Genomic DNA, 13,729 nt, shown 5'->3' with positions numbered 1-13,729 from the left:
TCATGTTCTCAGGAAGTGGTATAGGATTCAGAATTGCTGATGCCCAGCACTGGCCACCTGGTGGTTACCTCTCTCACCTTCCTTGTAAATGATCCTGTAACATAAAATAAAGTCAATTTACTGAATGTGTGGAAATCACAAACTTGCCAGTAACTCTTTCCTTTCTTTTCAATGATAGATTATTCAAACCCTGAAGGAAAAGATGAGATGATTGACCCAGTGACCTCCCTGTTGCCTGTGTAAGAAACTGCTACCTGGGGACTCCTGATTCATACTAGGCACAACCAAAGGATGCTTTTCAGAATCCGAATGTATTTTTTATCAGTTTCATTTATTTTATGTAGGGGCCAGGGTGTCAGGGTGTGCCAGGCACACATTTGCAGGCCAGAGGACAACTTACAGGAGTCAGCTCTCCCCTTCCACTCTGTGGAACCCAAGGATCGAACTCATGTCGTCTGACCTGGTGGCAAGTGTCTTTATCCCTGAGGCATCTGGCAGGCCCAGACTATATTTTCTTTAATAGGTAATTGTTACGAATTCCCTTTTGTTTTAATTCTGAGAACCTCAAAAACAGAACCCTTTTAAAAACGCAGTTTCCCCTGCCAAAGAGAAGCAAACCAAGATTAGATGTGTAAATAAGTCTTCCTTTAATGTCTTGAACTAGAAAACACTTTAAAGTGGCAGCTCGAAGTGGTTCCTTAAAGTCAGTCTTTTAACCTACTCCAGTGACTGGATTTTCAGATCTCCCCGGAGACTTGGAAATCAGAATTCTCCCAGTCTCAGTCTTTGCGTCCCTGGTCTCACCAAAATTGTGCCAGCGGTGGACTCCCGGCCTTTAAGGGAGAGGACTTTCGGGGGCGCAGGATTGTGCCACCCGAGAATCTCACCATCAGTGGGCGTTTAGCGCAGCCAAGCGACAGGTTGGCGCTAGGGCTCAGCAACAGGGAGGCGCCGACTGAGGCGGGGAGAACTTTGGCGCTCCAAGCAGAACCACCCTTTGCTGGCCAGTTGTGTCGCACCTCAGAGGAAGCACGGCGGTGGCGCCTGGGCAGAAAGATTCTCAAAGAAAGGAAGAGAGGAAGTAGAGAGGAAACAAGGAAAATGAAGCCAGCTCTGAGGGTGCCGGCGAGAGGGTGGCGGACCGGGAAGAAGAGCAGACTCGGATGCTGCTTTTCCGCACCCCGCGCGTGAACGCCCTCTCCTCCGCGACCCCAGTAAATAAGTGGGTGAAGCCTGGACCAAAAGGAAAAGGAATCCAGCCAAGTGAGAACGCCGCTTCTCTGTCACCGCTGCCCCCTAGGAAGTCCCGCGGCTTCTCGGAGGGTCAGGCGCTGTGCCCCAGGTGCCCTGCAGATGGGGCGAGCAGGGACTAGACACACAAGCCGCGGGTGACCGGCGCTGGCGGGTCCTCCTGCCCGGCTAGCGCAGGGACCAGGCGGCCAGAGGATGCTAAGCGGAAGAGCCTGGGAACCGCATCTGCCACTGCTAGGTATTTGCTAGGCTCCCACTTGGATGCCCTCGGGACCGCTCCAGCTCCTGGGACCGCTTCGCTGAGTCGGGAAGCTGCACTCCGGACTTGGAGGTGGAGACCTCGGGCGGCAGAGACCTCGGGCGGCGGCTGCAGAGGGGCGAGCAGGGCGCAGGAGGGGGCGCGCTTTCTCCCTGCGGGTCTCAGTAATGAGGAGACTGACTTTGTGGTGGCTGCTGAGCAGGGTCTGTCTGCTACTGCCGCTCCCCTGCGCACTGGTGCTGGCCGGGGTACCTGGCTCCTCCTCGCACCCGCAACCCTGCCAGATCCTCAAGCGCATCGGACACGCTGTGAGGGTGGGCGCGGTGCACTTGCAACCCTGGACCACGGCCCCACGAGCAACCAGCCGCGCTCAGGATGGCAGCCAGGCGGGTGTCCAGAGGAATGAGCCGGAGTCAGGGACTTGGAGGCCCCCGGCGCCCTCGCAGGGTGCACGCTGGTTGGGGACCACTCTGCATGGCCGGGGTCTGCCGGGCTCCCGGAAGCCTGGAGAGGGCACCGGGGCTGAGACCTTGTGGCCGCGGGACGCCCTCCTCTTCGCAGTGGAAAACCTGAACCGAGTGGAGGGGCTGCTCCCCTATAACCTGTCTTTGGAAGTAGTGATGGCCATCGAGGCGGGCCTGGGCGATCTGCCGCTTTTGCCCTTCTCCTCCCCTAGCTCGCCGTGGAGTAGTGACCCTTTCTCCTTCCTACAGAGTGTGTGCCACACCGTGGTGGTGCAAGGGGTTTCTGCGTTTCTGGCCTTCCCCCAGAGCCAGGGCGAGATGATGGAGCTGGACTTGGTCAGCTCTGTCCTGCACATCCCAGTGATCAGCATCGTGCGCCACGAGTTTCCGCGGGAGAGTCAGGTGAGAAGAGTCTGGCGCGTGGAGGGATGTGCGCTGCTGGGAGTCTCGACCCGAGAGGGAGGAGGGGGGATGAAGAGGCTGGGTGAAGTATGGAGGAACTTGGGCTTTTTCAACTTTGATCCTGTTCGAGGGCTGGACAGTGTCTGTCGGTGGTAGGTTGAAGGACTTCACTAGAGATGAAATAAAACATTTTAGACGCATATGGAAATGAAATGCGAACTGGAAGGTCGCGGTCGGTGGGGAGAATGTGGGGAGAATATGCAGGGTGGGAGGGGAGGATCATGTTTTGACAACCTGGGATTGAAATCTAAGGGGCTCCAGACATCTGAAAGTCGAAGTTCAGCACCGTGGAGAACGATAGAGGGTCCCAACCTGGAGCAAGGAATCCTTGTGCCCCAGACTCTGCCAAGCTCTTCAGTTGGGGGAGGAGGGCTATCTCTGAGAACAGGTAATGGAGAAGGAGCATTTGCTCTTTTTGACTTCTTCCGGGGTGTGCCTGGGCCTTAGGGATGTTGTGAGGAGGAAAGCATGCCCCCTTTGAATTCCTCTGGGTAAACAGGAAGTCTGAAGGTAGCACAGAAGCCTTGGGTGAAGAAGAGTGACTGATAGTCTTGGGTACTGGAGAGCGTTAGAAGTATCACCTGAGACCATATAAAAGGATGAAGAGACTAATCTGCAGACCGTTTCCTTGTCCCCTCCTTCCTTCTATGTGTTGTGGGCTCAGAGGCTGGCATGCAATTGCTGTGGTTAGCCCATTTCTGCTTTCCTATTGAAAAGCCAACATATGGGGCTTGGTTTCTTATGGATTTGAAAAAAATCAATGTATTTTCAATAAAAGAAACTATGAGTGGCTATACGTGTTGACAAATAACAATGAGGAGACACGGTATTCAAAGACAAGACAGTTCTCTGAGAAACAAGTTTTCTGCATTTCCTGGATTGCTTTTATCTTACCAAGTCCTGTCATTTTGTACAAGATGTTTATGAAACAGGTCACTGGAATTGGTCCCATTTTAAAGACTGAGAAACTAAGGAAAGTTCTGGGAATCGGTGAACATTAGACTAGTAGAGGCAAGGCATTGGCAAATTTTTACTTCACGATCATTTTTGCTCTGTTTTTTAACTGGAAAAAATATTCCTAATCTCTCTGATTGAACTTTTTGATGTATTTGCAGAGATAAAAGCTGAAGAGAGTAGGACAAGGTACTAGCGAAAAGTTTGATAGACTCTGTGCCTAAAATATCCAGTGAATACTAATGATTCCTTTTGTTAGGAAAAAAAATTGAAACTTGCATTTTACGTCTTAGGAACTCCTTTCAGCAGCTAGCCAGAAGATTCCTATTTAAAAACCAGCTGTAGATCTTGATCTGCAGAGTGCAGGCTAATTAATTCTTATCTAAAACATTTCTGTTATCTGAATCCAAATGGTCCTAGGTAGCAAATGAGACTCATGGAAAACATAGGCAGGTGCACAATGCTGCCAGAGGCCAGGGTGTTAGAAACAGGACATTGCACCCATAAGGACGCACCATTATTAATATATATACGGAATCAGACCTAACGAAATGCAGGAGTCAGCAGGCTGGATGCTCATCACTGCTTCTTTATTACCTAATCCTTCAGAAGTTGCCAATAGCAGTCACAGTCTCCAGACTCCTTCCCATTTGCAGATTGTTTGGCAGGAGCCTTAATTTGCAAGAATTTTCTCCCCAAATTAGTGTTCCTTGGTTAGAAGGGGAATTGTGTTAATGATAGATGTGTGCAGTCCACAGCACACTACAAGCAGAAAGGAAAAACCACAGAACTGCATTTAGAATCAGTAAACTTCCAAGCTTTAAGACCATTCCGGGGATAAAGTCCTCCAGGGAAAGTGGTTACAAGCAGACTATAAAGTGAGCACCCCACCAAACACATTCATTTCTGTATTTAAAATCACCATCGTCACTGGTACAGATTTTGAAAAGTGAAGATCACTGTATGAATCAGATAGTTTGTCTGGCTGAAAACATTTCCTTCTATCTCCATTTATATTCTAAGTTTGAATATACCTAACTTGTCTCATCTTACTTTTAGTATATCACTTAAGTGTAGTTCTATATCATTCTGTATTTAAAATATCCTGCTCAATGTCAGGTCATCATAATATGCAATTATAGCATATGAGTACAATCTGCTTTCAGCAAAATTAATAGCTGATCTTCCTTTGGACTCCTCTGAAAAGTAGATCTTTCTCTAATATACTGGTGTGTGTGTGTGTGTGTGTGTGTGTGTGTGTGTTAAAACTTCTAGATATAAAAAGGATGTCAAAGTCATTTTACACATTAAATAAAATTAACTTAATTTAACCACTCTTTGGAGTCTACCGAACAATGACCTCATTGGTTGATTGTACGATGCCTGAATAAACTATTCTAGAAGAAAGTGGACTTACCCATACAGCCAAGGAAGATAAAATTGTGCTACTTATTCAAACAAATCTAAACTGCTTTCAGAGTAGAAGCAGCAACAGCTGTCTTCTCTCATTTGTTCTTGGGATGCTGATTTTCTCATATGAAAGTTTTAATTAATAAGTAATGGTTTAGGTACCATTGTGTCACAGATCTTAGATGGAAATAAATACTAAGACTCTGGGAGAAGCCTAGTAATTTATTTCAGTATACTATTGATTCAAAACACAAGAACAGAGGTTGGGTCAGCAGCTTGAAAGGGAGAAGCTTCCTTCAGGCATAGAATCCACCATAAGTATAGGAGTCAACAATTCACTTCCAAAAAACATATGGACAGTATCACCACATAATAAAAGCTTAATATAACATGTCATGTGGGATGGATCAAAGTCAGAAGGTTCTGACTTTACCACCACACTTGAATCCCTTCTTGAGGCTGTTCCATTTTAAATAGAAGGTCACTTCATTCTAAATTCCTTTCTTGTCACCTTCAAATAATGATGCTGTATATGAGCCTGGTCCATTTACACTGATGTTACATTAATTCTCAGAAGTTTTTCTTTCTCTTCCTTTCACACAGTACTTTTTCTTCTGGGGGTTTTGTGTAATTTCTTCAGAGCTAACCCCTAAAATTTTAGCTGTTAAGGCACTGATAGATATGGATTCTTTTCTAAAAGAGATATCTGTTAGAACGCTATATAGGTTTTCATCAGCCAGAGATAATGAAGTAATATAATTGGCTTGGCTCCAAACCCATGCAGTTCAAATGTGACTACACTAGTATTTCCAACTCCTTGTGTGTATATATGTATGTATATGTGTGTATGTATGTATATATGTGTGTGCAGGTGTGTGTAGTCAGGGGACAACCTTGGGTGTCATCCCTCAGGCTTTGTTTACCTTATTCCCTCCTTCCTTCCTTCCTTTCTTTTCTTTCTTCTTTCTTTAAAATTTTTGATACAGGACCTTTCTCTGGAGTGGACCTCATGTAATTGGCCAGACTGGCTGGTTGGCAAGTCCTAGGGATGTGCCTCTTTCCACCTCCTTACACATTACCATGCCCAGCTATTCTTAATGTGGTTCTGAGAATAAACTCAAGTCCTCATGATCATAAGACAAGCACTTTACCAAATGAACTATGTCTTCAACTCCTGCTATTTCCAACTCTGACTGAATATACCAATCATGACTATGCTTGTCTCACAGTTATTATATTCACAGATTAATTTAGATATATGAACTATATATAGCATATAATGCATAAAGATATAAACATATCAATTATGATATATAAAATATATCTATGACAACACAAGACTAAGAACCCAAACCTGTTCATTAGGATTCAGCTAATACAGCAGTACTCTTGCATGGTACCTAGGACAGAGCATGATACCACCATATAACTTAGGTACCTGAGGAAGACCTGTAAAGGGTACTAGTTTTAAAACACCTGCTCTCAACTGTGTTGGTTTTCGTTGACATGCTTTATGCAAAGCACAGCCATCTCTCTCTTTTCTCTGGAGGAATTTTTTTTTTTTGCAATTTGTAATGAATGGCTAGAAGTAGCACCTAATTATTACCAACTTGAAGATAAATTATTTCAAATTAAATGTCAAGTGATGTATACTGTTCCTAGTGGTGATCTTTTCCAGGTTCCTCATGAAGATCAGAGAACTGGAACTAATTTGGAAGCTTTTTCTTAATTTGAAAATTTCATTTCTTGTTCTAAACAATTAGTCAGATGAGACTAGCAGACACCATTTACCAAGTAATTAGTAGGTCTTGCCTGCTTTTCTTTGAATTTACATCAACATCATCTAATCTACAAATAATGTATTTGACCTTGATCTTACTTTACTGTTATATCTTAGATGTAATTTATGATTCAATTCATGATCAAACATCATAAGATAAAAAACTAAGCAGTTAGACATTGAATTTTGTACTATTAGGTTTTATTTCATGAATATTTCAAGCAAATTCCTACCACAATGGAAATAATGATCAAAGATACGTAATATGGGTAAAAGATTTCCAATCTATCTCTGTCTCTCATTGGCCATTGGAATCTTTGGAAAGTTACCCTAGCTCTGAGCAAATAATCTCTTCTTATCAATCAAAAGAATGTTTCTTATCATTCTGATTCACTTCATAAATCAAATGAGAATGTGAAAAGTACTTTGAATAAATCTCTAGTGTCATCCAAATAGTTGCTGGAAAAGCACTGGTCAGTGATAAGAAGCAATGAGTCTTAGGTGGGGAGCCATGGTCCACATCTGTGATGCTAAAACTCAGGATGATGAGAAAGGATACTGAGTTCAAGGCGAGCCTGGGTTGCATAGTGAGACTCTGTCTCCAAAACAGAAAATAGTAATAATCAGTATGTCTTTATCTCCCTACTTCTCCATTAGTAGTCAAAAGAGCTCTACATTACTCCCTGTTTATCCCTCATTTGTAAAGAAGAGCTCGATTCATGACTATTTTGTACACTGGCTTGGGAACAGAGTCTCCTGTTTCTATTTCAGTGGCAAATTTTACTTATGCCATACCTAACAATATGTAGAACCTTAGACAGGTGTCATAGAATTACAATAGGATATACACAAGTTTTTGTGAACACTTTGTCCTTCATATTCATCACAATATTCCTCCCTATGGGCACATTTATCATTCAGGAGACTATGGACACAACCAGGCCTACCCCACCCTCACTTTGGACACTACTCGGCTCATTCAACACTTTTTACAGCAAATCTTTCTTGATAAAGAAAGCATCTATCTTGATTCAAGCTGGCACAGGCCCCCTGTTTCTTAATGGGCTGATAACAATTTGCAAACCAGCTACTTTGAGTGCCATCGCCCTAGGCAACTATGTGGGTCTCTCAGCATACTATTGCTCATTTCAGTAACTTCTCTAGCTCCTGCCACAGTAAAAGAAACGTACAGCACAAGAAGTGTGGCGCTGACATGCAGCGAGGAGGAAAAGAATATCATAGCCAGTACCACATTTCCCTTTGCAATGATGCGTGAATAACAAACTGTGCAAAGCCTTAAGAACATTCAGTTGTCTTTCTGATCCTCCCTTCATGGGATCGGAGGACCAAAGGGGTAGAGGAAAGGTAAACTAAGATAATTCTTGCCCCTTTTCTCAACTTCACTGATGTTTTTCTGCTTGTTTTCTATGTTTTGTTTTTCTTAAGTGTAAGATCAGGAGAGATTGGTAGTTGTGTTTGATCTCCTGCATTGAAGGAGCCAGTTGATCCCTGACCTGGCCTGGTATACATAAGCAGAAGGAAAGCCTCCTTCTGAAAGACTGGCATCTGATGGGCCAGGGCTGGCCTGTGATGGAGATAAGGTTTCAGGTGCTAAGAATGAAGTAAGATGGTTCCTCCTTCAGTCTGGCTGCCTTATACCTCATTGTTACTCATTGGAAATATTCATCTAGGAAAGGTTTCATTATGTGTATCCTAGTAGTGTCTGTGCTTTTTAAGGCTTCATCACAAATCTGTTTATATTATCCCCCTGAGTCCTGTAAGGTGGAGAAAAACGTATAAACATATAGAGAAGTAGAATAGGCTATGTTTTATAGGAGGTGTGATGTCCTCAGGAAGAAAAAGAAATTAATAGCTCCCTCCGTATTTAGCATGTTTGTTAGCCTACACCCAAAGAACAAAATGGAACTATCGCTGCCTCTATAACATCCTGGAGACAAGGGTAAAAGAGGGAGGCATGTACACACCTGGCTTTGGTTGTTCCAAAACAATCAAAGTAAGTATATGCAGTCATTCCCAATGAGCATATACTTACCGACATACAGCAATATAAAAAACAACACACACACACACACACACACACACACACACAAATAAATGTAAAATACAACCTTGTTTCTGAAGAATGCATATGCAATTTCATTGATAAAAATGTTGACGACGGTTATAGCTAGATGGTAGAAGTCAGCATTCTGCCCCTTCAATGCTTCTTTTTCTAAAAGCAAGTATATGTGTACAGTTAAGAATAAGACAAAAGAGATCAGAGTAGGTTTTCATTTATCAAAATCTTTTCTCTGTTATTGTTTACCCTCACAGTTACTCTATGAAGTATATAGAACAAATATTATCATTTTATAATGTAGATGAGAAAAAATAATGACAAATAAATGGAAGTGGCATAAGGTAGGAAATAAGAATTACAGTTGAGTGTGATAACTCGCACTATAATACCAGTGCTCGGGAGTCTGAGACAGGAGGAGTTCTATGAGTTTGAGCCCAGAGAGGGGGAAAGGCAAGAGAGAGAGAGAGAGAGAGAGAGAGAGAGAGAGAGAGAGAGAACTACAGTAGACAGCTATATTTTAATCTTAGCTCTACAATTTCACCTTGAGAAACATGCCTGATATCTCCAGCTTCCAATTCCCTGGATCATAAAATGTGACTGTTTCGTAGGTTTATGGTGAACGTTTTATCATCTATTTAATGTACTAAAACTAGTACTTGGAGCACAGTATGTTCTGACGATGGTGATGGTGATGATGATGACGGTGGTGGTGATGATGATGATGGTGATGATGGTGGTGATGATGATGATGGTGATGGTGATTGCTCTTGTTGACGTTCTAGTTTTTCCATAGGGAACTGCTTTTAGTTCTCTTCCAACATGTGTGTAATTAGACTTAGGACATCCTACTTTAATGAGCCAATACAGAGAGAAATAAAGATATCTACTGTTTTCAAACCCTACCAAAGCTCTGGTCTACTAAACTGCACCTGCAATTAAAGTGCACTGTAGAGTTAGCCAGCAATGAAGGGACCTCTGAGGTTCAGTATAGCTTGGCACTTCTATGGCTCCAGGGTGGTTGGCTTTCTGGAGCAGTGACAACCATGGTTCAAACTGGTGCTGTGATAGCTTAGGGTATTAGTGAAGAACTTGCAGTCTGTCATCTGCTGTCCTAGCTTCCCAACGGAGACTGAATAATGAAATTCAAGGGACAGTAAAAGATAAATGACACTTTACCAGCAAATGTGTTAATGCTGAATCTTGGTCCATAGCTCTTTAGAAAAAGATTGGGTTTAACACAATGGAAAACTTCAGGTGTTGTGTTTTTTTAACTCTAAATATTAGCATCTCATTCTAAATCCAGCTTTCATCTGGACCAACAAAATAAGAATGTGACAGAAAGATGGGGAACAAGAGGCATGGGTCTGTGCAAGAGTTAGCTTATTTTCACTCTGATAAGCTGAATAATAGTTTCCATGCCCAAAACTCTCAGCACCTGTGAAGATGTGATTGTTAAATATTGGGAGGTGGAGAGTTATCTTGGCGTATTTGTGTGGACTCAGTAATCACAAGTATCTACATGAGAATGATTCAGGGAAAAATTACAATGTAATGATGTAGGGAAGGAAGCAGAAGGGTAGAGAAAGGGGCCATAAGCCAAGGAGTACTGGCAGCCACTAGAAACTATTCCAGGCTAATAAAGGTCGTAGACCACTAGGTTTCTGGTATTCTGTTACAACACCAATAAGAAATTAATATCCTTGTCTATACAGATTTATGCAAGAAAGAGACTTTAAAAGAAATAGAAAGATGTGATCTGGCCTATCTCACCTTGGGAAGGCAGGTTCTATTTCAACTTACACATTTTGAAGCTGGAGAAAAAATTTAACAGGTCAAGTGTGGGTTCCTCCACTCTAAAACAGAGTGAGTCTACCCTCTTGTTACCATGAGCCAAATGATGCTTTAGGCTTTTTGTTAAAAATGGAAGTCTTACCCAACATGGTTTAAGGTTCAAAACTTTCCTCTTGTCCCTAAAGGCTTTACCATGGTTTAGAGAAACTTGAAGCTTAAGGGATAATAAATAGTGCTCTATATGCAAAGGCTTATAGATAAGGAATACCCATAAGCAAATCATGTGTGCGTGGTGGGGGGAGGGGGCATGTGTAGGCAAGTATGTCGCCACAGCATACATGTAGAGGTCACAAGACAACTTCAGGTGTTGATTCTCACCTTTCACATCATTCGAAACAAGTTCTCCTTCATTCAGGCTAACTGGCTGGCAAGTTCTCCTGCCTCTACCTCTAATCATGCCAAAAGGGCTCTGGGATTCCAGGTGTGTGGAATTCAAGTGTAGCAAGCACTTTACCCACTGAGCACAGAACTTTGGGGGAGGGGCTTTTCCTTCTTTTCTTTAAACACCAAATGAGTAATACACTGATGTTATAACAAGGTTTTGAGGAGGCACATGTCACAGAATGGCATGAACACCCAATCATCATGTTTATGAACCAAAAAAGGGTCATGAGGATCTTTCTTAATGCACTTTTCTGACTGCAGAAGTACCATTCATACATGGCACTCATGCATGTCCACAGAACTGAGTAATGTTTCCATGTACTGTGTTTTCTCATTTAAAGCAGATCTTACTGCTACTCAGATTGAGATTGGCATTAAAGAATAGAGTATGAAGGGAAAGGAAAGCTGATTTCTTTCTTTCTGAAAATTCAGATTTGGCATGGCTGTTGGTATTTCTGAAATGTTGGTATTTCTATATTATTGTGAGATCTGCCTGAGTATTTGGAGTATGTTTTTGTAATTTCAGGACTCTGTGAATCTGTACAGGTTTTGAACAACAGACTATATTTCCACAGTTCCACCTGTATCGTCAGTGACATTCTCAGGAATGACTGAAAAGGGCTGTCACTACTGTCCTCTCAGCCAAGGATGCTTATTAGCTGAACTTTCTCGACAGTACTGCAATACCAAGCACTTTGATGGCTGTATATTTGTTTCCATGAACAAAGTTGAGTTCTCACCATGTCCTTACTAAATAGAATCACAGTCTAGCTAAGCTGTGGAATGTTGTTTGTTTCACTCAAAGGTTCTTTGACGGGGAGTGCATTAAACCATTTGCTTCTAAATACTGCGGATTAACAGGAACAGATCTACACACAGACTTGTACACACGAAGGTTATTGTGCTTTCCCTGTAGAAGACCCTTGTTGGGTCTCACTGCACACATAGGAAATGCTTCAATGTGGGCCTAAGGAGGAATGAGCATCCATACCTGAATGAATCTGGTCTGCCTTCATCCGGTCACAGGCACAGAGAGCCATCTAGTGGTTGGTAAAATATGGCTGTAAATAAGGATCTGAGAATTCAACCTCTTAGGACAGTAAAGGATGCCAGGGCAAGCACACCAAGCTACTATTAGTTTCTTTCCTGCCCAGGTTAATCCATCAAAGAGGAGACTTTTTTCTGTTTCAGACTGAGAATATTCGACAGTCTGTGCTAGTCTGCCAGCATTTTGATATTGCAGCTATAAACCATAAAGTAAGATATCCTACGTGTGTGTTCACAGGCCATGGAAGGAAAATAGGAACAACGATTATTAACTTTGGAAATGTATATTTGTAATTCTTTTAGTAACTGTATTTTCTATCACTTTGGCTCATTTTGAAACATGAAAATTGCAGCTATTTACTGTGTGAAGTATGCCAGTGATTTATTTATTTATTTCTCTCCATTCCCATTAAAACAATGTTCCTGCGGATAATTCTAGCAATTAATAAAATGTCAAAACTAAAATTAAGATCGCCTACAAATCTTCCAAAGATATAGACACATATGTGTGCCGTGCAATTGGGGCCATGCTGTATTATGAATTTTCATTTTAGCTTATCTATACATTGTAAACATCATCCCATGTCATTAATATTTTTGTTTTGCTGGCTATATACTCTATGAATGGTTTATTTCTCAATCTACCTCAAACCTGTTTTTTAAAAGAATTTTTCCATATAGATCTAGATATTATCTATAATATATAGCTAACTCTACAACTCATGGGACTTCACAAGAATGGACTTCATTTTTTCGTAGCTCCTTATGCTGTGAAATAACCCCTGCTTGAGTTCCATGGTGTCATTTTGAATTTTCTCTTTTTCTTTCCTGATCTTTCTTTATTGTCTACTGATTATGCTTCCTGTCTTTGACCCTTTATAATAATAACCAGTGTTATGATCTTCAATACAATACCATTATTTAAATGTGAATGTTTGAATTTAAATTAGACAAAGTGATGTAAATTTTGCCATCAGTTATCAAGAATACAAACTACATTTCAAGTGTCCAATGGACACAGAGGGGTGGTGGCCTTTGTATTGGACAGAAGACATGGAACATTTCCGTTTTCATAGCGTATTCCTTTGGACAGTACTGCCAAAGAGTATTCAGTCACTACACGGAAGAGGTGCTCACTCCATGGAGCTCAAATAAGCAGTCAATAGCAGATCTCTTGCTCTCTGGGACTCACCTTCTATCAGGAGAGACAGAAAATAAAGCATGTGAATGGATAACTATGGAACGTGTAGCTGTTAAGTAAAGACAAGTACAATGGAGAAAAACAAAGCAGGGAAAAGAATTGGAGAATGACTATAACCGGTCAAGTAAGGCCTGTCTGAGGAGTGACACCAGAACAGAGCGTGACGTAGGGGACAAACCATGCAACTCCCAAGGGAAGTGCATTACACACCAGGGGAGCAAAAGGTGCCAAGGTTCTGAGGTAAGAATGGATAGAGTGGTGTGGGATGAATGGATGTGCTGTCCTCAGACCCATCCACAACCCAATCTAAGAGCAAGCACAATCCAAAGAAAGAGCTAGAGACACTGAAGCAACGGCCACATCTGATTTACCATATGTAGCAAGACCAGAAACCCCTAACTGCAAGTTCTAGATAAATCTCCAGTTCTTACGTTAAGCTTAAACTGTGTAGCAGTAGCCCAAGGTGTTCTCTCTTACCTATAAGACTCTTGACAACATCTCTCTGTGGCTTTCTCTTCTCACAGGTTTTGTTACCTTCCTCACTGTTTATTTTTTCATATTCCTTCTTTATTTTCACCACCTACCA

At 42.1% G+C, this 13,729-nt stretch overlaps 1 protein-coding gene and 1 non-coding gene across 2 annotated transcripts in view; one reads left to right on the top strand and one right to left on the bottom strand.

Moving 5' to 3' along the window:
- Positions 1-985: 985 nt before the first annotated feature.
- The window catches only part of Grin3a (glutamate ionotropic receptor NMDA type subunit 3A), a 200,270-nt gene continuing 187,526 nt past the window's right edge, over positions 986-13,729 (top strand). Inside the window, exon 1 of the mRNA XM_008851922.2 lies at positions 986-2,376. Within this exon, the coding sequence (XP_008850144.1) occupies positions 1,678-2,376 (699 nt within the window). The 5' untranslated portion in view covers positions 986-1,677. The remainder of the gene's footprint in view (positions 2,377-13,729) is intronic.
- On the bottom strand, positions 11,016-11,119 carry LOC115067508. The gene has a single exon (XR_003846916.1). It is a non-coding gene; the product is annotated as a small nucleolar RNA U13 (small nucleolar RNA).

Source organism: Nannospalax galili, unplaced genomic scaffold (genome assembly GCF_000622305.1).
Source record: "Nannospalax galili isolate Female #2095 unplaced genomic scaffold, S.galili_v1.0 scaffold125, whole genome shotgun sequence".
NCBI classification, from domain to species: Eukaryota; Metazoa; Chordata; class Mammalia; order Rodentia; family Spalacidae; genus Nannospalax; species Nannospalax galili.
Note: the sequence above shows the minus strand (reverse complement) of the source record. Positions and strands in the feature narration are given on the sequence as shown.